The sequence below is a fragment of the Filicampus tigris genome, chromosome 6 (assembly GCF_054856515.1).
Source record: "Filicampus tigris isolate MCC_2025a chromosome 6, RoL_Ftig_1.0, whole genome shotgun sequence".
Lineage (NCBI taxonomy): Eukaryota > Metazoa > Chordata > Actinopteri > Syngnathiformes > Syngnathidae > Filicampus > Filicampus tigris.
The window spans coordinates 3,558,302-3,582,610 of NC_141222.1; the positions used below are offsets into that span (position 1 = coordinate 3,558,302).

Sequence of the window (24,309 nt, forward strand, 5' to 3'; positions counted from 1 at the left end):
TTTCGTGTCCGCTGTTGTTCTACAATTTCTGTTCCGAGCACCACCTTTACTTTTCTCTGGTTTGTCTCATGGACCAAATTTGAGGAAGGAAAATGAATTTTGTGTTGTTTTGTTGGTTTAACCGAAATAAAAGCAAATACAAGAAAAGACATACAACTATATATGTTATACACAAATTGTACGCAAAACAGAACATAAAACATAATTACGAAACAAATAACCAGACAACAGCTTCTTCTCCAATCAAAACACACTATCTTCAACCAACCTGTTAGATATTTTTTTAAACTATATTTAAACATATAACAAAATATTCTAAACGTGTTGTCATTATATTTAAATTAAACTAAATATAAAATTACTGTTTATGGTAGGAACTTTCAAAAATAACTTTGGTTATCATTACCGCTTCATTTCATTATAATATGCAAATTTTATTTTCTGTGTTCCGTCATTGGGCATATATAACTTTATTATATAGTAGGCTATGTGATGTTGTTATAACCCCTATAATCATCATGTCATTCAAACCGTTTAGTTTAGCGTTGGTCGAAGTGTAAATGCCCTCGGAAACCTTCATGTCGTTTTACCAAACTGCAAAATATAATGGTCACGTTATAACGTATTCATCAGAGCTGGGCACTTGACACTTTGCCTCTGTCCTCCGTCTGTGACCTGAGTACCCTTCCAGCCTCAACCCTCCATCCTTAGTCACCAAAATTATCGCAAACCCCCCACCTCCCCCGACCCCGCCCTTTTAAAGCGGTTCCATCCTTATGTCCACCCCCACCAGGAGAAATGCTGCTAACGGCAGAGGTTTATTTAAAGGTCATTAGCTGGCTAATTTACTATTCAAACCCACTGTAGACACACTTCAAACACGCCACTAGTAGTTACCCAACTGCGCGTACTTACTTCCATTGGGAGCCCCGACGGGAACGAATGCTGTGCACTGCGCGCGTTCAGCCTGCACGGAGGGGAGTGTCGGCCACTTGATTGCGATGTCGAAAACTTTTTTTTTTTGTTTTGACCGTCGTCGTCTTCTACCAAGCAAAAGCTCTCCCGCTCCGATGCGCGTGAATGAAGCAGCTGCGGCATTCAGGTTTCAAATTTCCCGCGGTCAAACGCCAGCGCTCCTTCTTCTTCGTGTCATTCTTCTTCTCCTTCCGTTGGGGTGAAGAAACTGAACAGCTCGACAGAAATCATTGTGCAGTTCACTTTTCGCGTCTACAGGGCTGCTGTATGGGCTGCTGCGAAGAACTCTGCCAACCTCCGAGACAACGATCTGCGCTTGCGGAAGACCTCTGCAAAGCTGATCGAGAGTCCATGCAGGATGAATTCGTGGCCGCTTGTGGAAGAAGCACGCAAGCAGCAGAAAATCGTCAACTTTGTAGGTGAACGTGACTTCACTGACAAAAAGGAGATTATTCCCCTAGCCTGATTAAAGGAGCTTGGTAAATCTACCTTATTTTTGCAATTGTGACCAAAATGTTAATGTTTACATTACAGTGCTTTTACCTTTTTTCTTGTAACAGAACCATAAACTATACTCCTTACATTTAATCTGTCCTTCTCTAATAATACAAATTTACAGTCAAATTACTGGAAACTCAACTGTTTGCTTTTATCGAATGGAGATGTCAAAAATGAGATTATTGGAACAAAGTGAAATTAGAAAAACAATACGGCCATAATTCGGAATTACTTAAATATGAGATTGGCAAGTATTTAAGGAAATTTGGTAGTCTTCAAGCCAATTTGAGACAAGCTGAAGAAGTAAATATAGTGGCTGGAATATCCCAATTGCTACAAAAAAGTGATTTAACAGAGGATGATAAGGTGGAGTTAAATAATTTATAATTGAAGTTAGATGAGTTATATACGTTAAAAGCGAAGGGTGCGTACGTCAGATCCAGAGCAAAATGGCTTGAAGAAGGTGAACATAACCCTCACTATTTTTTTTAGTTTAGAAAAACATCGCTCCAATAATACTATAAATAATCTTAAAATTAATGGGACTGTCACAGAGAACCACACTGTGGTATCCAGTTTTTGTAGTAAGTTTTATGAAACTTTATATACTTCGGACTTTTGCCAGGGGTCTGCTCATAGGTTGTTAAATTCCCTTACGGTTAAGACTATTGATCGAAGTCAAATTAAATATTGTGATGAACCAATCACATTAGAAGATATAAAAATGCAACAAATCTCTTGAAGAATGATAAATCACCTGGGCTAATTTCAGAATTCTACAAAGAATTTGCATGTCCTCTGGTACTTTTCTTGTATGAGGTTTTTGTGGAGAGTATTGAAAAACAGCAACTTCCGCACTTATTTCTCAAGCGGTTATTACCGTCCATCCATTATCTACACCGCTTATCCTCACAAGGGTCGCAGGGCGTGCTGGAGCCTATCCCAGCTGTCTTCGGGCAGTAGGCGAGGGACACCCCAAATTGGTTGCCAACCAATCGCAGGGCACACAGAGACAAACATCCGCACTCGCAATCACACCTAGGGGCAATTTAGAGTGTTCAAAAAAAACCACGCAGGCACGGGGACAACATGCAAACACCACACAGGGAGGCCGGAGCCGGGATCAACCCATGACCTCAGAACTGCGAGGCGGACGTGCTAACCAGTCAACCACCGTGCCGCCCGGGGTTATTACCCTGATACCTAAACCTAATAAAGATGTTTTACTTATTGATAACTGACGGCCGATTTGTCTACTTAATAATGACTATAAGATATTTGCTATTATATTTGCTAAGAGACAAACGAGTGTATTAGGTTCTATTATTGATGAAACTCCGGCTTAATGCCAAATAGACACATAATAAATAATGTTATTTTCAGACATCATTGATTATCCTGATTTAATTAACGACCATGGATTCATTGTTATGGCGGCAGGATGGTCGACTCGTGAGCACGTCCGCCTCACAGGTCAGAGGCCTCTCTGTGTGGAGTTTGCATGTTCTCCCCGTGCCTGCGTGGGTTTTCTCCGGGTACTCCGGTTTCCTACCACATTCCAAAAACATGCATGGTAGGTTAATTGGATACCCTATCTTGCCCCTAAGTGTGATTGTGAGTGTGTGTGTTTGTTTGTCTCTGTATGCCCTGCGATTGGTTGGCAACCAATTCAGGGTGTACCTCGTCTACCGCCCGAAGACAGCTGGGATAGGCTCCAGCACCCTCGTGAGGAGAAGCAGTTAGGACAATGGATGGATTCATTCTTTTCTTCGATTTCCGCAAAGCTTTTTGATACTCTCGAGCACCAATTTGTCTTTCAGTCTCTTAAAGAAAATCTGTTTTGGAAGTTATTTCTCTACGGCCATTAAAACACTGTATAGGAGTTGTAATAGTTCTATCAAATTGAGTGGTGGTACTTCCCCTAGATTTAGGTTGTCCAGAGGGATAAGGCAGAGTTGCCCTGTTACTTGCAGACCACATTAAATCCAGTTCATTGTGAGGGATATCTTTGAATTTTTTTAATTTTAAAAATATCATACATAAAACTCCCCCAAAATAATATTTTTTGGCAATTAAGGGATCTCTCATTACAAAGGCTGAGGGGATTTCATGACTCATATATGCCGCAATAGCTCTTTACCTTGATGACAAGCTATTAAAAGAGATTGACAAGATGCTCTTTAATTTTTTGCGGGAATAACAAGACTCATTACTTGAGGAAAGCTGTTATGATGAATTTGTATGAACATGGTGGTCTTAATTTGGGGAATTTTCACACCTTGAATATTGATAATAAAATGTCTGAAATGTTTTTTTTTTTTACAAATCCCACCTCCAATGGAATGGAATATCATACCTCAGTACCTTCTTTCTAGTATGGGCGGGTGAAACTTTTTTCTAGTGTGTAATTAGGATATTGACAAGGTACCTGTAAAGATGGTTAATTTTCATCACCAATCTTTTTTAGCTTGGTCTCTCATTTACAAGCACAATTTTTCACCCCACAATTACTATTTACGGAATAACAAGGACATTCTCTATAAACATAAGACTCTCTTCATGGAAAATTGGTTTGATAATATTATACGGGTGGATCAGTTATTTAGTAAGGATGGTCCTTTTTTCATGTACATTTTTTGTCGGAATATGGCATACCTGTTACACCTAGGGATTAACCAAAAATATTTAGTGCTATACCTTCAGGCGTATGTATGCTTTTTAAATTCCAACCCAAGTTTGATGGCCAGATCTTGTCCTTGTTATCTCCAGTATGTACATTTGCGCGTAAAGAATGTTTCTCCAAATAACCTCAAAAACATACTGTGTAAGAGTGCTTTTTCAGAAAAAAATACCTCAGTCCCTCATGCGTTCTGGTGTGGCTTTGTGGATAATATAGTTTGGAAGAATATCTGGCTCTTACCTAATCGTTATATAATTTCAATTAAGATTAAAGAATTTCCTTTAATATTGTTCATCAGATTTATCCTAAATTCTATATTGAAAAAAGGTTCAAGAAAGACATTGATGTAAATTGTAACTTCTGTTCTGACTCTCCTGAAAGTGTGCTTCATTTGTTTTGGCAATGTCCATCAGTAGAATCTTTATGGCATAATATAAGCATTTTTATAACAAGTTATATTGAAAAAAAGTTTTTTATTTTGGAAGAATGTGGTTTTTGGTTTTGCTGAAAAATAATGTGAGAAGAAGTTTATTTAAATATGTTTTTCATTCATTCATTCATTATCTGTACCGCTTCTCCTCACAAGGGTCGCGGGGCGTGCTGGAGCCTATCCCAGCTGTCTTTGGGCAGTAGGCGGGGGACACCCTGAATTGGTTGCCAGCCAATCGCAGGGCACACAGAGACAGACATTCGCACTCACAATCACACCTAGGGGCAATTTAGACAGTCCAATCAACTTACCATGCATGTTTTTGGAATGTGGGAGGAAACCGGAGTACCCGGAGGAAACCCATGCAGGCACGGGGAGAACATGCAAACTCCACACAGGGAGGCCGGAGCCGGGATCGAACCCACGACCTCTGAACTGTGAGGCGGACGTGCTAACCAGTCGACCACCGTGCCGCCTAAATATGTTTTTGAATGTATTTAATCGCTTTTTTTCTATGCTCTATCTAGAAATTTGTCACAATTTTCTTCTTGTATGTTGTCTTATGTTTACCCCCTAGCGTTGTTCTTTTTTTGTGTTAAAATGCAAATTGTGTTCAATTTGTTATTGTAGTTGGCATTTATTAAATTAAGATATTTTTAAAAAACAATCCAACTCCAACTCGCTCCGCTTTTATACCACACAGTGGTAGATCGACTACGTCAAGTTTTCTGCTAGTCCAATCAGAGGACAGACAGCCAAATTCACGGCAGTTCAGTGTTTAACCTGAAGAGAGCTTCACAGAGTCCACACAGATTCCCCCCCAAATTCAAGATTTCAATAAACATGCAGTAAAATGTCAAAATAATGACTTGGACATGAAAACAGCATTAGTAGACACCTGTTTATACAGTTTATCAGCAAAAGAAAAGTTGATTTGGGGGTGAATGCGCCCATATACCTTTCCTAAGTATTTGTAGAATTGGAACAAATCCTATTCTCCAAGTACATACGGGTAGGATAGCAAAGGAAATTTCCTTTGGCAAAAACAACAATTCGAAGAGGCTTTTTGGTTTCTTCAGCATTGGCTGTCCTTTACCCTCCACAACATTCAACTGCAACCTTGTCAATTTCCTTTAACCCTTTTGAAGTTGAACTTTGCTAAAACAAAGGGCATAATAATCAAATTGTCAATTAAAATGATCATTAAAAATTCTTTCTTGTGTGCGAAATGTTTTTGCTTGTTTGTTTTTACAAAGTATTGTTTAATTCAATCAGTTACTTACGTGTGTTTTAAACATGATAGCGTAACTGTCACGATAGTTACCTGCCTGATCGTCACAAAAGAGGGGGTATCTGTAGTAAGCGCTGTTAAATGAATGCGCATTTTACAACGTGGTCTAAGAGTCACTGTTTTACGGAATATAATAGTGATGAGGTTACGCTGCCTGATCGCCACAAAAAGTCTTCAGTGAATGCGCGTTTTACAAGTCTGAAAGTTTATTCACTTTTATTTTCAAATCTATATCTTCCTGTTAGGCTTTTACTTTTTTAATTATATCCCACCGCTTCCTTTTCGACTGTGCCCCTGGTCTTAGTGGCCAGATGATACCCGTTTGGTTGTGTTGAAAAGACAATGTTGTGAGCACTCAGCACAGTGTGCATCACGTATAAACACGAGTGAACCGAAAAAAGACAAAAAATAATTAATTTGCCATTATCGTGAGCTTTATATGCATTTCGTGACTGACGTTAATAGACATACTGAACTGGCTCGTATGTTTAACGTAGGCTGTTATCTAAAGGCGTAAACGTTTCGTAGGCCGCCACCTAGCATGAGTAGCATCTACGCAAATGCGCATGCGCGTTTGTTTGCAGCGGTCCCATTATTCGGCTCGTGCTGTCAACAGAGTGTCGTGTACGTCATTTCAAAGTGGACGTTCGCTGACGCCTCGTCCATTCGTTTTGTCAGCGCCTCGTGAAATACAATCGTCGGTTTTGTTAGTTTGTTTTTGTTTTTGGGGGGGAGGAGCAGTTGAGTGTGGATTTTCTCCGCGACAACAAGATACGCGAGGTTTGTGCGCTCTCATTCATTCTCCATCTCTCCCTCTCCTCTTTCGACATCGCTGCTAATAGAATAACCAAACCGTTGTACGTGCACGTAATATATTTTTATAAAAGCATTGTTTAGACTATTGTATCGCTCGGTCGGCTGGCTTTGAATTGTTCCGTTAGTAACGTATTTGTCTTTATGGCGCGACATTTTAGAAGATAAGCCTGCACTGAGCTGATTTGCGCTCCTTCTAGTTGTTTTTTTGATGAGCACACATTGGCTGGAGAGGGGCAGGTGCTGCTGCAGAAAGCCTTCAATCTTGAAGAGTTTAGACGTCGCAGCTTTCACAGGCAGCCATGTTAGCTCAATGACCTGTCCCAGGACCTCTTGACTCGTGTGTTGTTTCGCTAATAGCTCGCGCACTCAGCGGCTTGATGTTGAGCTCAGTGCAACGCAGTCATCGCAGGGCTGATTGTGGAATGTGCTGCCGTTCGCTCATGCACATCTGTGTTGTTTAGAGAACACTTGGAATCTACATCTCTCTTGTTATTTTTCTTACTTTCACTCGATTGACAGATTCAGACTTTTTTGTGTGTGGTAGTCGTCTAGTCAGTGTATTGTATTTGGCACTAATGGCCCGTGCAATATTGCGTATGGCAAACACGTACGAAAGTTTCATCATTGCATATCTGACTTTGACCAATCAGATGCAAATGCACATCGTCATCGAGTGGACAACACATCGTCATCCATTGGACAATATTTATAATGCCCCTCAAGTGTTAGTAATGCCCTTAAATCAATCTCCCCTTAAATCAATCTCCCCTCCAAAGGTGTTGTGTACTATATTAACCTGCGTTGTAGTTACTGTATGTCACTAAGAGAAATGTAATTTGTCACTAAGTGAAATGTAATTATTTGTAGGCCTGCACGGTGGGGCGATGGTTTGCACATCTGCCGCATAGTTATGAGGTTCCAAAGTTTGAATGTTTTGTGCTTGCATGGGTTACTTGACGTACCGGCTTCCTCCCGCATCTCATGCATGTTAGATTGATTCAAGACTCGAAATCCGCGGTGTCAGCTCTTTCCATACTTTGTTGGACACAAGGGAAATCAATTAAGATGCAAGGATTACTTTGAAAATAGTCGTTTTTTTACGAAACAAACTCAACACAAAATTAACCAAGCAATTACATACACGTCAAAAATTGGACTGGTTTGAGTTACATTTTTTCTGACAAAGTGTAATTTTAACATTTACATTTTCAGAGTTAAATTGTGTCCAGATTAGGTGTTATTTCACCAAGTTGAACACATAGTGTTAGATTAACTCAGCAGAGATGTAAATAATTAAGCTCCGCCTTTGCACTTCTCCAGTTTAGACACGAGTTAGCGCCATTTTCCTCCTGTGTTTTTACAAGGTAAGTGAAATTAAGATCAAATCGACAAAAATAACTTTGAAATGATGGTGTGACCTGCAGTTTTTAAAATGAAAATAATGTTTCAAAATATTGTTTGTTATCAGAAGCAAATAGCAAATTTGGCCATTTGTACAGTAGCTAGCAGGTCGTAAAGTAACATGCTATTGTAAATCTAGCCTTTTTAACTAACTCAGTGGACATACAGTCAGTATCTTCCAGGCCTTCCCTGTTGGCCTCAACACTATCATAAGGATTGACACACTGGACATTATCATTTGTATTTAATAATGTCCAGCAGTCTTGTAATCTTAATTTCATAGTGTGTCTTGGCTGCACAGTTTCCAATCGTTTGTGGGCTAATTTTTCATTGTCCAATCAGATTTCAGCTTCTATGTGTTCCTATGTCAATGAAATCCAGCCTGGGCCATCACAAACGTATATTTTGATTCATGTCATAATGTAGTCGAGAACATTTTGTCAACTCTGGGCTGCTCATCTCCCACTTTTTGATTGTTTTTGTAAATCCTAATGTGAGTGTGCTCAAGATGCTTTTTACTCAAAAAAGGGATATGTGAGTTTGCTGACTGAATAGGGCAAATGTTAATACTTTTTGAGAATTGTGTTTAATAATCTTCAAAGTAATATAACCAGAGTTACTTGTTTTTTCAGGAGCATTTCTACAACATTTAGAGCAATACAGGCCAGTCCAAAACTGAATAAACATCCCAGGACAGAGTGGTCCTTAAAGGAGGCCCCACATCATCAAAAACATTTATGTTGCAGCAAATTTATAACAAGCATAATTTGTTATGCGCTTGTTTTTAATTTTCATTGTTGGTGTGCTCAATAAAAGAAAGGTTTTGAACTTTAGACATTTACAGTATTTTTGTGTTCATTTTTACCGAAACCCCCCTTTTTTAATGTGTTTTAAATATTAACTCCGTGGGTGATAAAACTAACAACACAAAGTGTTAACTCAATTCCCATATCAGTTCACTTTTAACTCCTGAAAAGACTTAAAATATCAATGTGCCCTCGAGCCTGGAACCAAAACAGGGTTGAGAACATATGAGTATCTCCAATCCCATTCCAAATAAGAATTAATAATTCGGGCACTTGGTTAACTGATGGTTTAATCAAATATCAAATGTCCACCCTATCCGGGTTGTTTTCCATGGCAGTCAATAAAAACATTTTCTTGCAGGGGTGTTTGTAACAGTTGTGAACTATGAGCCACTCACTACACAATGAATCACGAAAGGAAAGAAAGGTTTGTTTTCTGAGGGAGAGGCGGGGTTACACACCCTTCCACCCCCGACTGGCCGCCTGTCAATCGCTGTCATTTAACTTAATATTCATGTTTATGGAATGTGGGAGGAAGCCAATGTGCGAACCTCACATGAACCATCCACTCTCGCAGTTAGGAGCATGCAAAGTATAAAATGCCGTACCGGTACATCCTTTTGAGGTTGTGCGCCTATTGGGTACATGGTGCGCTAGAGAGAGCGGGAAGGCCGTTTTGGGGAGAAAAAAAAAGTAAACGAGGGTGCTCTCTGTGCTGATGTGATATTATGCTCTCTTTCTCTGAGCATTTCCCGGCCCTCCATCCTTTTATGCACTTTTATTTTGTTAGTGCTGTTCCCCTCTCACGCAATCAACTTCCCGTTCTTTTGTCTTAAAAGATGAAGCTGGACAGGCGTTGGAAGCGGCAGATGCTGTTCCTCTTTTTCCTGACTGTGGGAGTGGCAATGGCCCAAAAGCAGTCTGAAGTTCACCGATCAGATGTTGATGAAGAGATTGGCTTGGACGAGGAGGAAATGGAGCCTTTAATCACTGAGGAGGAGGAGGACATTGAGGAAAATAAGGCAAAAGAAACAGACCATAAAACCATAGCCAGTGACAACGTGTCCTTCCAAGTGAGTAAAGATCTAAAAATGGATCTGGAAGAAATTTTGAACTTGTTACCTGTTAGACCATTTTATTGGTGTTGCTTCATAGGTAACATACCAAACTCCTGTGCCCACTGGGGATGTGCACTTTGCTGAGACATTTGATGATGGCTCACTTGGCAGGTACGGTAATCTCGAATCTGAATGCACACATCACTTTGGTTTTTGCTGTAAAGTGGCATGTGAACCTCTTGTCAGCATAATCATTTGTGCTCGTAGCTTTACATACCTCTCTGTTGAAAACGCACACCTGTATAACCGTATAATGACAAACCGACAATGGGAAACTTAAAAACGGAGTTAATGCTGAACGTAGCGGCTTACTGCAGCACTGGCTGGCGGAGCTACAGTAGTTCCTCATCTTTGTAAAGTAAAAACATTTCCACCTTGGAAAGTACAAGCATCTATAAAGCAAGCCCAGAGCCCAGAATAGAACCCACAACCTCTTAAACTGCGAAGCAGCCGTGCTAACAATTGGCCAACCGTGCCACCAAATAATAAAATAATGCAATTAAAAGTAGCGCAAATACACCTGAAACGAGCACGAGTTGGAATTATTGTTTGTGTTCTCCTCAGATGGCAGTTGTCCAAAACAGTGAAGGAAGATGCAGATGATGACATCGCCAAATATGATGGTTTGTTTCTTTCTCACTTACAACCATAAAGGTTGTGTGTTTAGAAAAAAAAGGCCCTGTTGACTTGCTTTGTGTGCTCAATGCAGGGAAGTGGGCCGTGGAGCAGCTGAAAGAGAACAAGATTCCAGGAGACCATGGCTTGGTGCTCAAATCCCGCGCCAAGCACCATGCCATTGCCGCCTTGCTTGACAAACCTTTCGTCTTCCAGGATGAGCCCCTCGTCGTACAGTCAGTACACACTAATGCATGCATTTATGCCTGACAGTTTCTTTTTTCCAACAAAGAAATCGCAGTTTGTTAATGAACAAAATGGCAGAGATGGGCACTTTTCCCTTTTTTGTCAGTCCATCCACCATCCGCGACCTGGGCACCCTTCCGTCCTCGTCCCTCCTTCCTTAGTCATAAAAATAATCATCCTCCGACCTTTTCGTCCTCGTCCTTTTAAAGCGCTTCCGTCCTTACATTCGATTAGTCCCCCCCCCACGGCCCCCCAAAATAAAGCATCCAAGCACTTGTAAACATAATTTAAAGCTCATTAGCTGGCTAATTTCCTATACAATTGAATACAACTTAATTTATATAGAACATTTCATGACAGCTACAGCTGTAACAAAACACTTTACATTAACAACATAGCAATAATACGAAAACAAAGACAGTGTAAACACAAATTATTATATACAGTAGACACCGGAAAACAGCAAAAAAGTGACAGACTTATGTCGGGTCGAAAGCCAAAGAATAGAAATGTGTCTTCAAACAAGTTTCAAAAACGGACAATGAAGGGACTTGCCTAACATTTAAAGGAAGGTCATTCCACAGGGAAGGATCGGCAACAGAAAAGGCTTGATCCCCTCTGAGAATCCCCATAGTCCTCTGCACCTCCAGTTAGAGCGTGGTCCGCAGACCTGAGGCACCGGGAAGATGTGTAGGGGTGGAGGAGCCCAGAGAGGTGCGCCGGGGCGAGGCCATTTCAGGACTTGTAGACCAATAGAAGCATCTTAAAATGAACTCTGAAATGCACTGGGAGCCAGTGAAGCGAGGCCAGAATTGGGCGGGCTTATTTGCTCCCTCTTCCGAGCTCCAGTTAAGAGTCGAGCAGTAGCATTTTGGACCAACTGGAGACGCTTGAGGGAGGAATGGCCAACGCCAAAATAAAGTGCATTACAGTAATCTACCCAGCTGAGTAATCTAAGTGCTGATGGGAAAGGAGAAGCTTTACCTTAGCCAGCTGCCTAAGAAGAAAGAAGATGGACCCAACAACGGCGCTGATTTGCTGGTCCAATTTAAAACCCAAGTTTGAGACTGTTGGCTTTAGATATGAAGCCAAGGGAGCCCAGGTCTACAGGGTGGGATTTAGAAGCGCCACTAGGACCGAACACCATAACGTCTGTTATCTTTTCGTTGAAATTTAGTGACATCCAGGCTTTAATGTCATCTAAACATGATAAAAGTGGTCTTTAGGAAAAAGTGTCTTTTTTGCTCACCGTGACATACATTTCATCTGCATAGCAGTGGAAGGAAATAGTGTCTTTGAAGGATAGAACCCAGGGGCAGCTAATACAAGAACAGCAAGGGCCCCAAAATAGAACCATGTGGAACACCATACAATAGAGGGGCAGAGCGGGACTCAGAGGAACCTAGGCTAACAGAAAAAGTCCTGCTGGTCAAGTGGGATCTAAACCATTATAGAGTGCTTCCACTAAGGCCCACTTGATGTTGCAAACGAGTCAAAAGAATACTGTGGTCTACCATATCGAATGCTGCAGTCAAATCCAATAAAACAAGACATACATAGTCTCCAGTGTCATTTGCCAGGAGGATGTCATTGAAAACATGTAACAGGGCTGACTCTGCTATGCATCATCTTGAAGCCTGACTGGAAAATCTCCATGACATTATGTTCACCCAAGAAATATTTTAACTGCGAGTGCACAACTTTTTCCAGAATTTTCAAAATAAAAGGCAGCTTGGAAATGGTTCTAAAATTTGACAACACACCTTGATCAAGGCCAGGTTTATTAAGCAGTGGTTGCACTACAGGATGTTTAAAATGTTGGGGGACTACACCAGAACACAGGCTGCTGTTGATAATGGCCAAAACCGATTCACCAATACTCGGGAGAATCGCCTTAAAGAAGTGAGGAGGAACGGATTCATAAGGGAAGTCAGATGGCTTAATATGGCAAACCACATCCTTCAAAAATGCCAAGGAAACTCCCTCAAAGGAATCGAACACTGCAAAACAAGGAACGTGGACAGGGGGGGTCAAATGTGGCGTTCGAAACGAGCGCCCTAGCTGTAGCAACCTTGTCGATGGAAAAACTGCAAAAATCTATTGCACATTTCAGGGGGGTCGCTGATGGTATAGTGGTACACACGCCTGAGTTGTGTGCGTGGGATCGGTTCCCGCTCAGTGACAGTGTCTGTGTGTGCCCTGCGACTGGCTGGCGACCAGTTCAGGGTGTAGTCCGCCTTTCGCCCACTGTCAGCTGGGATAGGCTCCAGCACCTCCCCGCGACCCTGTACAGGATAAGCGGTGCGGAAGATGACACATGACACATTTCAGGGGACGAGTCTGGGAAAATTGGCTGACGGGGCTGTGTGCAGAATCAATTGTTTGAAGTAGAGCATGTGGATCACGACGATTTGCCTGAATCAGACTCGACAAGTGTTCCCTTTTGGACTCTTTCACCTTTCTTTGGTAACAACGCCAGCAGTCTTTTTGGATTTGATAAGAGATCTGTCTCTTTTCCACCTGCGTTCATCTTTGCGGCATTCTTGTTTAGCCGCACGGGTTCCCTCATTAAATCATGGCATAACTTTTGGATGCATGTTTTTGAACTCATTCACTGCCAGACATTTTCAGACCCTCTTACCCTAACATTTGAAAAAAATTGAAAAAAATATTAAATAAGTTCCTCGGATTGAATGGCTGGACTGTGAAAAGACAAATAAATATGTCCTTGGCAGTGAATGAATTACTTGATCCACAGCGTCCAATATACTACGGCAAGATGAGTGGAACCAAGTGCAGAGTTCCTCTGTGTTTGAAGAGGGAACACAAAGCTGATCAAAGGCATCAGATAACCGACTAGCAGTGAGGTGGTTAAAAAAACCCTACGGCTGCACACACTAACAGTAGTTTTAGAAGCAGCGCAGGAAAACATTACATCAAAGAGCACAGTCATATGATCAGAAAGCACATTTTCCAATACTTTCAAATTTGAGACGATAGACCAAAAGCAAGGACAAGATCTAAAGTGTGTCCTTGTTTGTGAGTGGGACCAAGACACGCATTGCACTAAATTGAAGGAGTCAATAAGTCTGAAGAAGTCCTTTGCCAATTGTTTTTCAGGACAGCACACATTAAAATCCCACATGAATAGGATGTGATCATATATCAGCAAGATTTTGGCAAGAAGATTTGAAAAGTCATTCAAGAAACGCCTTATTGTATTTGGGAGGACGGTATATGATCGCAGAGCACAGGGATTGCACCGGCAACTTCATAGAAAGTGCCCTCAAAGCTGCTGTACGATGTGGCGGCTATACACTGTTTACATTTAAAATTGTTTTGAACTCATTCGCTACCAAGGACATATTTATTTGTTTTTTCACAGTCCAGCCATTCAATCACAGAAAGTTGTTTACATTTTTTTTCAAATTTTTTCAAACGTTAGGGTAAAAGAGGGTCTGAAAACGTCTGGCAGTGAATGAGTTAAAATTAGTCGCCGTTCCTCCACCACGACCTGAAGTTCTCGGAGTGTCCAAGTAAGACAATGCCGGCGGTAAAAGTTCAAGCATCGTGCTGCACTCACCGGCGCCAGTCAAAGTCGCCATCAGGCAGAGGAAGTCAGTCATTGGAAAGAAAGAGCTCCCTCAGAATAAACATTTTGTTCGTCAACGATCGGGCATTCAACAACGCTATCCTTGTGGGAGCAGCAGGCGCACGTAGCTCCTCTGATCGGCGAGCTCTGAGAAGCTTCTTCAGAAGCTGGTGATCCACGCTGCGTCTGTGGACGCTCGGACGACAGCACAGCCGAAGCTCCTCGGTACAGCCGACGATCGGTAGCAAGCAGGAGTTAAAGGGGCTTCGAACATCACATTTCTTACCGGCTGGGAGTATCGTGAGTGGATTGAATTGTTTACAACTGTTTCATCAAGGTAGCATTTAGCTGCCAACACAACGTGTCGGTCACTCGACCGCAGCCCGCCAGGGGACATCATGAGAACCTTTAAGATTGCTTTATAACACAATATTACTGTGTTTTATTGCAAAACCTTTGCGTTATAACGCAGTAAGTTTTCAATTTTTATTGCATTATTTTGCAACAAAATAATTATTGCAAAATAACACAAGGTTATTTGAAGAGGAAATGATAGACTTCCAGCTCCGGGTCTTTTGAGTACGTCGGCGCAGACAGATTTTTACCTTGTAGAGATGTCCCAGACACGGACATACTTGGCATGCAAAGGTATGCACGATATGTTAACCGTTAATCAACAAAACAAAATTGCTATCGACCTTTTTCCTACGTCCAATACATACCGTCTTCCTGGATGACACACACGAGCAGGCAAGGCGTGTTTGTCAGTGAAAATGGGAGTCCTGTAGCAAAATCCATGGTAGTACATGTGTTGAACCACTAGAGGTCAGACTATGCCAGTGCAATCTTGCAGGGTTGTTGCCTCGAACATGAAAAGAGTTGTGCACTGTGCAGGCAGGTAAAGGTGGCTCCGTGGTATCGCAGAAGAGAACAGTGGTATTGTTTTTTAAAAGAACCCAACACAACACGTTCAGTCGGTACTTGACCCGTTGTTCTGCCAAATTGTCCTACCCCGTCGAAATGTCCAACCGAAGGCTGATTTTACAGCCTGCTTGCCAAAATGTCCTACCCTTTGCGAAACTTCTTACCGAACGCTAATTTGACGGCCAAAATACCTCTGTACGCTTTCAGCTTGTTTTGTTTGGATGCAGATTGGTAGGTAGAACTGAAAAAAATCAATCCCTTAAGAAAATACTAGACAGGTGAAAGCAGGTAGTACGTCCTGACAATTAAGTTTAGTATACATTAGGTGTGTAACGGTACACTAAATCACATTTCGGGTCGGTTTCTTGGAAACTTGGGTTCCGTATATTTTCGGTACAAAAAAATATATATATTTTTTTATATATATAATATAATATATATTATATATATATATATATATATATATATATATATATATATATATATATATTTTTTTTTTTTTTTTGTTTTGTTAAATATATTTATATATTTCTTTTGAAAAGATGACAAGTAAACGGTATATTCTTTAGAAAAAATAAATAAAAGTGAATTTTGGGTGATATTCTAAGAAATTACACCAGAATAAAAAATACACTAACAATAAAGATCTCTTAATTTTGTAAATTAAGTCACTGAAATCGTTAAACACTCAGCAGCAACAGCCTATGACACATCTAAGTATTCAAGTTAAAGACAATATATAATATTGTACATATATAATACATACAATATACATGTTTTGTGATGAAAGAAATACATACAATAACAGTTACAATTATTGCTAACTATATTAAAACTCTTTATAATGAAATATAATAACTTTAAAGTCTTTATGAAATTATTTACACTTTTTAGGCATTAAAATCTTTGAATGTGCAACAGCATATTGTAACGAATTGGGTTATCTGTGTTGTGGTCGGATTTGTGTGTTGCTGAGTTGTGATGTTTCCGAGGTTCGTGAATGCACCGTACAGCTAAGTGAGTGGAGCAGCGGAGAACGAAGAACAGAGCTGTTGTACTTTGTTTTTGGCTAAAAAGACTGCTTGCTTCCTCGTCTAAGAAACATTCAAAGTCGTATATTCAAAGTCGTATGATGTTGTTTGAGAGTTATAATGTTAGACGTGCTACACACAGCATAGCTGCCGATCTCATGTAGCAATGTCGGCACACAACTTTGGGACTTACACGTACCTTTTTTTTTTTTTTTTAAACGGGACAGCCAGAATGTTCCCAAACAGTAGATCGCAGTGTATGCGGGGACCTTCGAGCTCTGGCTTGTTTCTCTGCGTATTCGTTTCTTTAGTGCCGCCGATCTCTTCTGCCGCGTGCAACAGTCAATAGCGCCCACGCGTAATTTCGCGCTAAGTGGACATAACCGAACATGCCATACCGAAACGTATTAATACACTCGCGTGTACCGTTACACCACTAGTACACATACACTGCGCGATGAATGTGGTCACTTTACTCAAAAGCTACGATGGAAATCACATGCCAAAAGTATTTTTGAGGCAATGAAAAAGTGAAATAAGCCTCAATTAAAATGAAAATAGTAAGAACTCACTGCTTTTAACCGAATGTACGACTGGTAGGACAAAAAGTTCTAAAATACCCTCAAAAACACTTACCGGCGTTGTGCGCATGCGCGTGCAAGCCCACTGGGCATTGGTAGGACATCTCGATGGATAGGAAGGAATTTCAGAACACCGGTTAGGGATGAATAGAGGGACAAACAAAAACCCACTTCCGTCCTTGCTTAGTCTGTCCTTTTTAGAAGACTTCTCGTCCTCGGTCCATCTGTCCCTGGGAGGGAAGGCCCATCTCTGTAAAATGTATTCCCACTGGGCAAAATGTGTTGAAAGTAATTGGTTTGTCTGTGTTTGTTTTCTAGGTATGAAGTTAATTTCCAGGATGGCATTGACTGTGGTGGGGCTTATATTAAACTGCTTTCAGACACTGGTGATGTCCATCTGGTGCGTAAATGTTGTCATGCAAATAAGAATGAGCCAGTCGGCTAATTGATGGCTTACTTAAATTCGTGACCAGAATACCTCTTAATACAAATGTCTCTCACCGCTATCGGTCTGTCTTTTGCTTTTATTTTATTCTTTTATATGAATATTTACTAAACACTCTTAATGTCCTGGCTTTTAGGAACAATTCCATGACCGCACACCCTACTCCATCATGTTTGGACCCGACAAGTGCGGCGAGGACTACAAGCTGCACTTCATCTTCCGCCACCAGAATCCCTTGAACAAAGATTTAGAGGAAAAGCACGCCAAGCGGGCTGACGTAGACCTCAAGAAGTTCTACTCTGACAAGAAGACTCACCTCTACACTTTGGGTATGGCGGCCTGTTGATCCCCAACACGCAGAGCAGATGAGGGTTTTTAGGGGTGAATTTCAGCGTGAAATTTGCTGTGCACGTCTGTGGTGGAGCTCAGCATCCATCCATACGTTTTCTATACCGCTTGTCCTATTTAAGGTCACAGGTGAGGTGGATCCCAGCTTACATTTACGTTTTTTGTGAGTTTGTGAGAGGAGAAAACAAACACAAGCACAAAGTTTATGCAAACTCGCCACAGTCAGACCCGGGATTCAAACACAACCTCAGAACTGTGAGGTTGACAAGGTCACTATCCACAATGGCCAAAAAGTCAACAATGTTGATTATGGTCAGATCAAGATGTTCAAGATGTATGTATTTGGAATAAGTTGGGCCATGCAAGATTGAAATTTGTGTGGTTTTTTTCTCCATTGCATACAATCAGCACATGTTCAGCAGTTTCTCTGATGACTTTGCCTTAGACAGTGAACTAGTAACTTCAGAGTACAATTCTGATGACAGATCATTTGGCTTCTCATTTGGTCCCTTTGAACAGTAATAAAGATATGAATTACCTGTAGAATATTTAACTGTTTTATATTCTTTATTTTAGTATTTAACTTTCTAACAAGAAAAATAAGCAAAAAAATAGCCAATTTTGTTGATTTTTTTTGGGGGGGGGGGTTGGGGTGGAAGGACGAATGCTTTAGTGCAGGGGTGTCGAACTCCGGTCCTTGAGGGCCGCTGTCCTGCCTGTTTTCCCATTATCTGTGTCTTTTTTCTTTAAAATTAATGCGGTACACTGTGTTAATTTTAAAATCTGATTATGCAGATTTTTTGGGGGGGAGACGGAATGTTTAAATGTCATTATTTCAGATATGTTGTACTCTGTTATTGTGTAAAAATATGTTGAATTTAAAATGGCTAATATCCTCCGATTAAAATTTGTCAGGCCCTAGATGCAACTACAGTACCTTGCTCCGACACACCAATAGTCTGTGCACTTGTATTGAGACCAGAGGGTGACATTTTTTCGGGAATCCCGTGGGATGAGGGTCAACTTTACCTTTTAACCATAGGTTTGGGACGGTACATTCTAAAAAATGTACCGACCCCCAAAATGGCAGCGCCACGTGAGTGGGAGTCGTTTTTACCAGGAGTGGGACAGGACAGATTTATTTATTTTTTTTACCATTGTCGGGGACTGGAGCAGGACTGGATTTTTTTTCTGTGGGATGGGAAGAGATGTAAATCCACTCATGATAGCACATCAAAGTAGTTGCACTTACAAAGTCAAATGTCAGTAATGCATGTCTTGTGTTTTCCGCCGTTGGCAGTCCTGAACCCAGACAACAGCTATGAGATGTTCATTGACCAGTTCAGCGTGAGCCGCGGCAACCTGCTGAATGACGTGGTCCCTCCAGTCAACCCGCCCAAAGAGATCGACGATCCAAACGACTCCAAGCCGGAGGACTGGGATGAGAGGGCCAAGATTCCCGACCCCGACGCTGTCAAGCCTGATGACTGGTAATTTCAACATCCATGCCAGTACACCCAGCTTTGCCAGCAAATGGCCACGTTGAATTGTTGCCAAATGACTGGCGATTTGTCGTAAAAACGACTTTGTTTCAGGGATGAGGATGCACCTGCAAAGATCGAAGACCCAGATGCAGTGCAGCCAGAGGGCTGGCTGGACGAGGAACCTGAATTCATCTCTGATCCGAAATCTGAGAAACCAGAAGACTGGCAAGTAGACAGTGAACACATTTCCAACAAACGCACACAGTGAAGCACTGCATACTTGCGGTTCGGCATTCAGAAATTCCCCTTTTCTCTCTTGCAATATAGCCCGTGTTTTCCACTGAAAAACGATCCTGTTTGTCATTGTGAGCTCAGGTCCAATCGATAGGTGTTGCTCTGGCACCATCTGGTGGCAAATTGGTCCCAAGGAAACAATTTGATGTCAATTGAATTGAGGAGCTTTTAGACAAAAGTAGTCATTTGCCGGTCAAGTCAAATTTATTTATATAGAAAACAGATGAGCTGTGATTGCTCATTGCCTGAGCACTGACCAACTGTGATGTCATTTTCAGTCGACAGCAAATGACAAAATGGCCGCCCCCTTGAGATGGCTAAAAAGGAGTGGATTTTAATGCTTAACTTATATTCTACAAACGCAATATTAATCAGAATGCTGTGGAAAAAACAAGGAAAAACAACAACAAAGAAATGTCCAATGAACAATAAGAAACTTTGAGAAGGGGCCACAGATGGGGAATTCCCCATCGCAGATGTCCAGGCTGCGATGTATTCCGCGTGGGCAACATTTAACACAATATGATAAAATACAATATCAGTCAGAATGATGTAAGAGTCCATTTAATAAGATGAAGCGGCACGGAATGACGCCTTCGTCCTCAAAACCCGCCATAGACAATTACAAACCGTTTGGTGATTTACTCACAAATTTCTGGTATTCTTGTATGTTTTTTTTTTTTTTTTTACTATGTAGCCTGACAGCTCTCGTGTGTGTAGGGATAAGGAGATGGATGGAGAATGGGAGGCGCTGCAAATCCCCAACCCAGCCTGTGAAAGTGCTCCAGGGTGTGGGCCGTGGAAGCGGCCCATGATTAACAACCCTCAGTACAAAGGCAAGTGGAAAGCCCCACTGGTAGACAACCCCAACTTTAAGGTAAACCACCAGCTTCCCGACTTTACTTTATTTTCTGTGGACCTGGTTTACGAAAGGTTGGCGCATCCAGAAACCGTTGCGAATTTGATTGCATTTCACAATTTACTTGTGTCTGGGTCATTTGTGCGCAATGTAACAATTGGTGCTTGCCTCTCCCAAGCTAAACTCAAAATACACCAGATGGGCCGATACATCCAATTCTCGGGAGGAGTAAAATCAAATACGATGTGGCTTTTGTGGTTGTTGGCTTTTGGAGCAATAGATGTCTATTCTGTAAGTCAAGTAATATGTTGGTTTGCAGCTTCCACTAACACGTCCAAGTCCGTCACTTGAAACTTGGCTTGCGGTACTTTCCCTAAATTTCTATGATGAAGACCATCAGTTACCTAAAGCTCCAAATTCCTTTTAAATGTGGAGGTTTCTGTTGTGTTTGTTAATGGACAAGTCTTGTAGTCTTTGCCAAAAGATATTTTGCCACATTGCAGCAGTTAACATTATTACAGTATAAAAGACATTTGCCCATTAAGGCCGGGAGCGCATAACCACATTTCTACCACTAGAGCCGGGAGCGCTGTTGCGTCTTTCTACCTTAAAGCTGAGAGAGCCTATACGTCATTTTCTATTTATTTAATTCTCGGTTTCTTAACCAATGAAATGCATCACAATATACATGTGACGGTGTCGTAAGCCCACAGAGGATGTTCCAGAATTCTTTCGAGTGATAATGGCGGACCCCGCGGTCATGGGAGCTCTTAAATGAGTAACGGCAGTGACATGGACGACGTGATTGTGGACTTTGAACCAGTAGAACCAATTGAACGTGATATATGTTTGTAGACAATGATAATACCGACGCCTTTTTAACAGAAAGGGGGATTGCAGTCACCGCTCGATTTTTAAAAAATTAAAAATAGTGCTTCTCTTGCATTGACAGTTTATTTTTACCTCTTCGATTGAAACAGTAAAGATGAATAAACTCGGGTCTGTGTGAAAGCCACGTCTAAGCTCTCAAATTCTTTTAGAATTATGTTTCTGTCTGCTACAAGGGCTGAAATATTAATTATTTTGTAGGTGTTGAATTTCTGGGAAAACTTCAGGTTTTCATGGGTAATTCCAAACCCGACCTTAGGTTGAGCCAGGCGCTTTAGGCCTTAATGGGTTAACAGGTGGCACACTCTTGTGGCCAACTTATGTACCAGCAAGTAGGGGTGTAACGCTAAATCACACTTCTGTTCGGTTCGGTTTCTTGGAAACTTGGGTTCAGTATATTTTTGGTACAAACAATTAAAAAAAAAAAAAAGTTTATTTTGAAAAGATGACAAGTAAAGGGTATATTCTTGAGAAAAAAATAAATAAAAGTGAACTATTCGGGTGATGTTCTAAGAAATGACACCACAATAAAAAATACACTAACAATAAAGATCTCTTAATATTGTAAATCCCGTGCGTAATCTCGCGCAAATAAGTGGACATAACCGAACATGCCATACCGAAACGTATGAATACACCGACGTGTACCGTTAGACCCCTACTAGCAAGTGATCATCACAGGTGTGCAATCTCATTAGACTAAGTGAATGTGTAAATTAGCGCCCGCTTTTTGCAACCTTAATAAATCAGGCCCATTGTGTCTGCATATGTTTATCTGAAGTAGTTGATCTTTGAATTCATTCTCACTTTTCTCCAAAGGGGGAATGGAAGCCTCGTAAGATCATGAACCCGGACTATTTTGAGGACCTGCAGCCATTCAAAATGACGCCTTTCAAAGCCGTGGGCTTAGAACTGTGGTCCATGACTTCCGACATCTACTTCGACAACTTCATCGTCACCTCCCACAAGGAAGTTGCCGACCGCTGGGCCGCCGACAGCTGGGGTCTCAAGAAGCTGGTGGCCAGTGCTAACGAGGTCAGTGGTTAATGCTCGCTTCGTTAGAACAGCAAATCCGCAGTCATATTAACAGGGGTCCAAATTGTACTCCCTTCAGCCCGGTATTTTTGCCCAGCTGATGATTGCAGCAGAGGAGCGCCCTTGGCTTTGGGTGGTCTACGTCCTGACGGTCGGTCTGCCCGTGGGACTTGTTGTCCTCTTTTGCTGGCCAAAGGTATTATAAGCTATTTAGTCACACGTAAATGTTTATCTGCACGATCTTGATAGAATTGTATTTTTCTCGCAGAAACCAGATGACTACGTGTACAAGAAAGTGGATGTGCCGCAGGCTAACCTAGAAGAAGAGGATGAAGAGGAAGAGGAGGATGAGGCAGCAGCTGGCGCAGACAAGGATGATGAAGATATCGAGGCTGCGGAAGCTGAAGCACCTGCAGGTGAGACAGACACCTCGACTAATGCTGGTTTTCCCATTTATTTAAACATACTGTAAATTCAAACTATAGCAGACACGGAGGACAAGGACGGAACAAATCTAAGTGGGGACCAACCAGAGGGGGACGGTGATATTGAGGATGGTGGAGAAGAGGAGGAGGAGGAGGAAGAGGAGGAGGAGGAGGAGGAGGAGGAGGAGGAAGAGGAAGAAGAAGAAGAAAGAAAAGCTCCTGAGAGAACATTAGAAGAGGAGGAGGTAAGTGAAAAGAGTAGTCTGTGCCCCAGAAAAAGGTTCACGGTGGTCCGAATCCAGAAATGAGACTGCAACTTGATTGGTCTAAGATGCATTTGTGTGAAGGCATTGTTGGCATTCGTGACATTAGACAGCCATGTGTTTATTGTCACCGTCTCGATCCGCTCACGGTGCTTCTCTCTTCCAGCCGGATGGAGGCAGTGACGCTGTCGAGAGCAACAAACAAGCCGTGAGGAAGAGGAGGGTACGGAAAGACTGAGGTGACAGCCACACCTGCTGTCTCCATCTCCCGACAGTGGAAGCGCCATCGCTCCTCCATGAGCAGGACTGAACGTGCATTTCCTCCAATCTCCTGGTAGCCTCCAGTAACCCGGGCTGCCCCATTTCCAGCTTTCATCCCTCCGTGATCGGTGCTCGTCGTCGTCTCGCCTTTCAGATGCATTTCGAGTACTTTGCGCATTAGTTGTTTTTTTTTTACCCCCTGCATTTAATAGTCTGCTTCAAAGTATTCATTCCTTGTTCAACCATTGCCTGGCAGCCTACCATGTTTCTGTCTCTCTCAATTCATCGATCTTTCTCCTCAGTCAAGGCAGTGTACGGCATCTGGACTGTCAGCTCTCATGTCCTTTGCCTTCAAGAACATGTAGAAAGAACACCGTTCTTTCCTTGTTGAGTTTTTCCCAACTTTCCAGAGTTGCAGCCGGACAAAACCAGGTTAGCGCAGTGTGAAGAAAGGGGACCTCGAGGTTTCTCTACATTGTTCCATCTGAGCATTTACTTTTGTGTCTTTATATTTAACAATTTTAGAGATCAATATATATTTAGTTTCAAATGTTATGCTCTTATAAATAGATGATAAATTTGAAGGGCGTGCTGCAGTGCACAGAACTCCGCTTAAGGCCAATGCACTAAAAAAAATGTTCTTCTGCTGGTGTTAGTCAGACAGGCACAAAATCATTTATCTTGGTACATGGTGCATTACTTGAACGGGTATAAACAATATCCTTGCCCAGTGGCTGCAGGCTCGTAATCATGTAACGTATGGCTCTTGGGTGTGTGTGATTTTAGCACCAACTGTGAATTCCTCGCCAGTTCTGTGAACATATTTTTGCAAACAATACTTTTTGCGACATGCCCTGGAACACAGTAAGTCTCAAAGCTTTTGTAAAGTTCCTGCCAGACATTGGCATATACCATATCCATGTTTACATTTGTTTGCAAACTGCGCATTGCTCTTGAAAATAAAATGAAATATTTAATAGAGTATTTGTCTCAAGTGTAGTCA

The 24,309-nt window shown here is 41.6% G+C and overlaps 1 protein-coding gene across 2 annotated transcripts; it reads left to right on the plus strand.

Annotated features, from left to right (window-relative positions):
* Nucleotides 1-6,418: 6,418 nt before the first annotated feature.
* clgn (calmegin) lies at nt 6,419-24,288 on the plus strand. 2 transcript variants are annotated; one of them, XM_086033145.1, is made up of 15 exons: nt 6,419-6,654; nt 9,737-9,970; nt 10,053-10,126; nt 10,580-10,638; nt 10,725-10,866; nt 17,323-17,404; nt 17,586-17,778; nt 19,098-19,287; nt 19,393-19,506; nt 20,296-20,452; nt 22,142-22,357; nt 22,437-22,553; nt 22,626-22,773; nt 22,846-23,027; nt 23,212-24,288. In XM_086033145.1, exons 2-15 carry the CDS (start codon nt 9,737-9,739, stop codon nt 23,281-23,283), a joined length of 1,980 nt encoding a protein of 659 aa, XP_085889271.1. In that variant the 5' UTR covers nt 6,419-6,654; the 3' UTR covers nt 23,284-24,288. The 2 variants fall into 2 exon arrangements, with proteins under 2 accessions (XP_085889271.1, XP_085889270.1); XM_086033144.1 differs by having other exon boundaries at nt 6,421-6,654; nt 22,843-23,027.
* Nucleotides 24,289-24,309: the final 21 nt, after the last annotated feature.

What these genes read in the sequence shown, in the direction of transcription:
- clgn (XM_086033144.1), top strand. Translation starts at nt 9,737, where the DNA reads ATGAAGCTGGACAGGCGTTGGAAGCGGCAGATGCTGTTCCTCTTTTTC. An exon ending in TAGACAACCCCAACTTTAAG is followed by an intron (nt 20,453 to 22,141) that starts GTAAACCACCAG and finishes TTTTCTCCAAAG; the next exon opens with GGGGAATGGAAGCCTCGTAA. An exon ending in GGAAGCTGAAGCACCTGCAG is followed by an intron (nt 22,774 to 22,842) that starts GTGAGACAGACA and finishes TTCAAACTATAG; the next exon opens with CAGACACGGAGGACAAGGAC.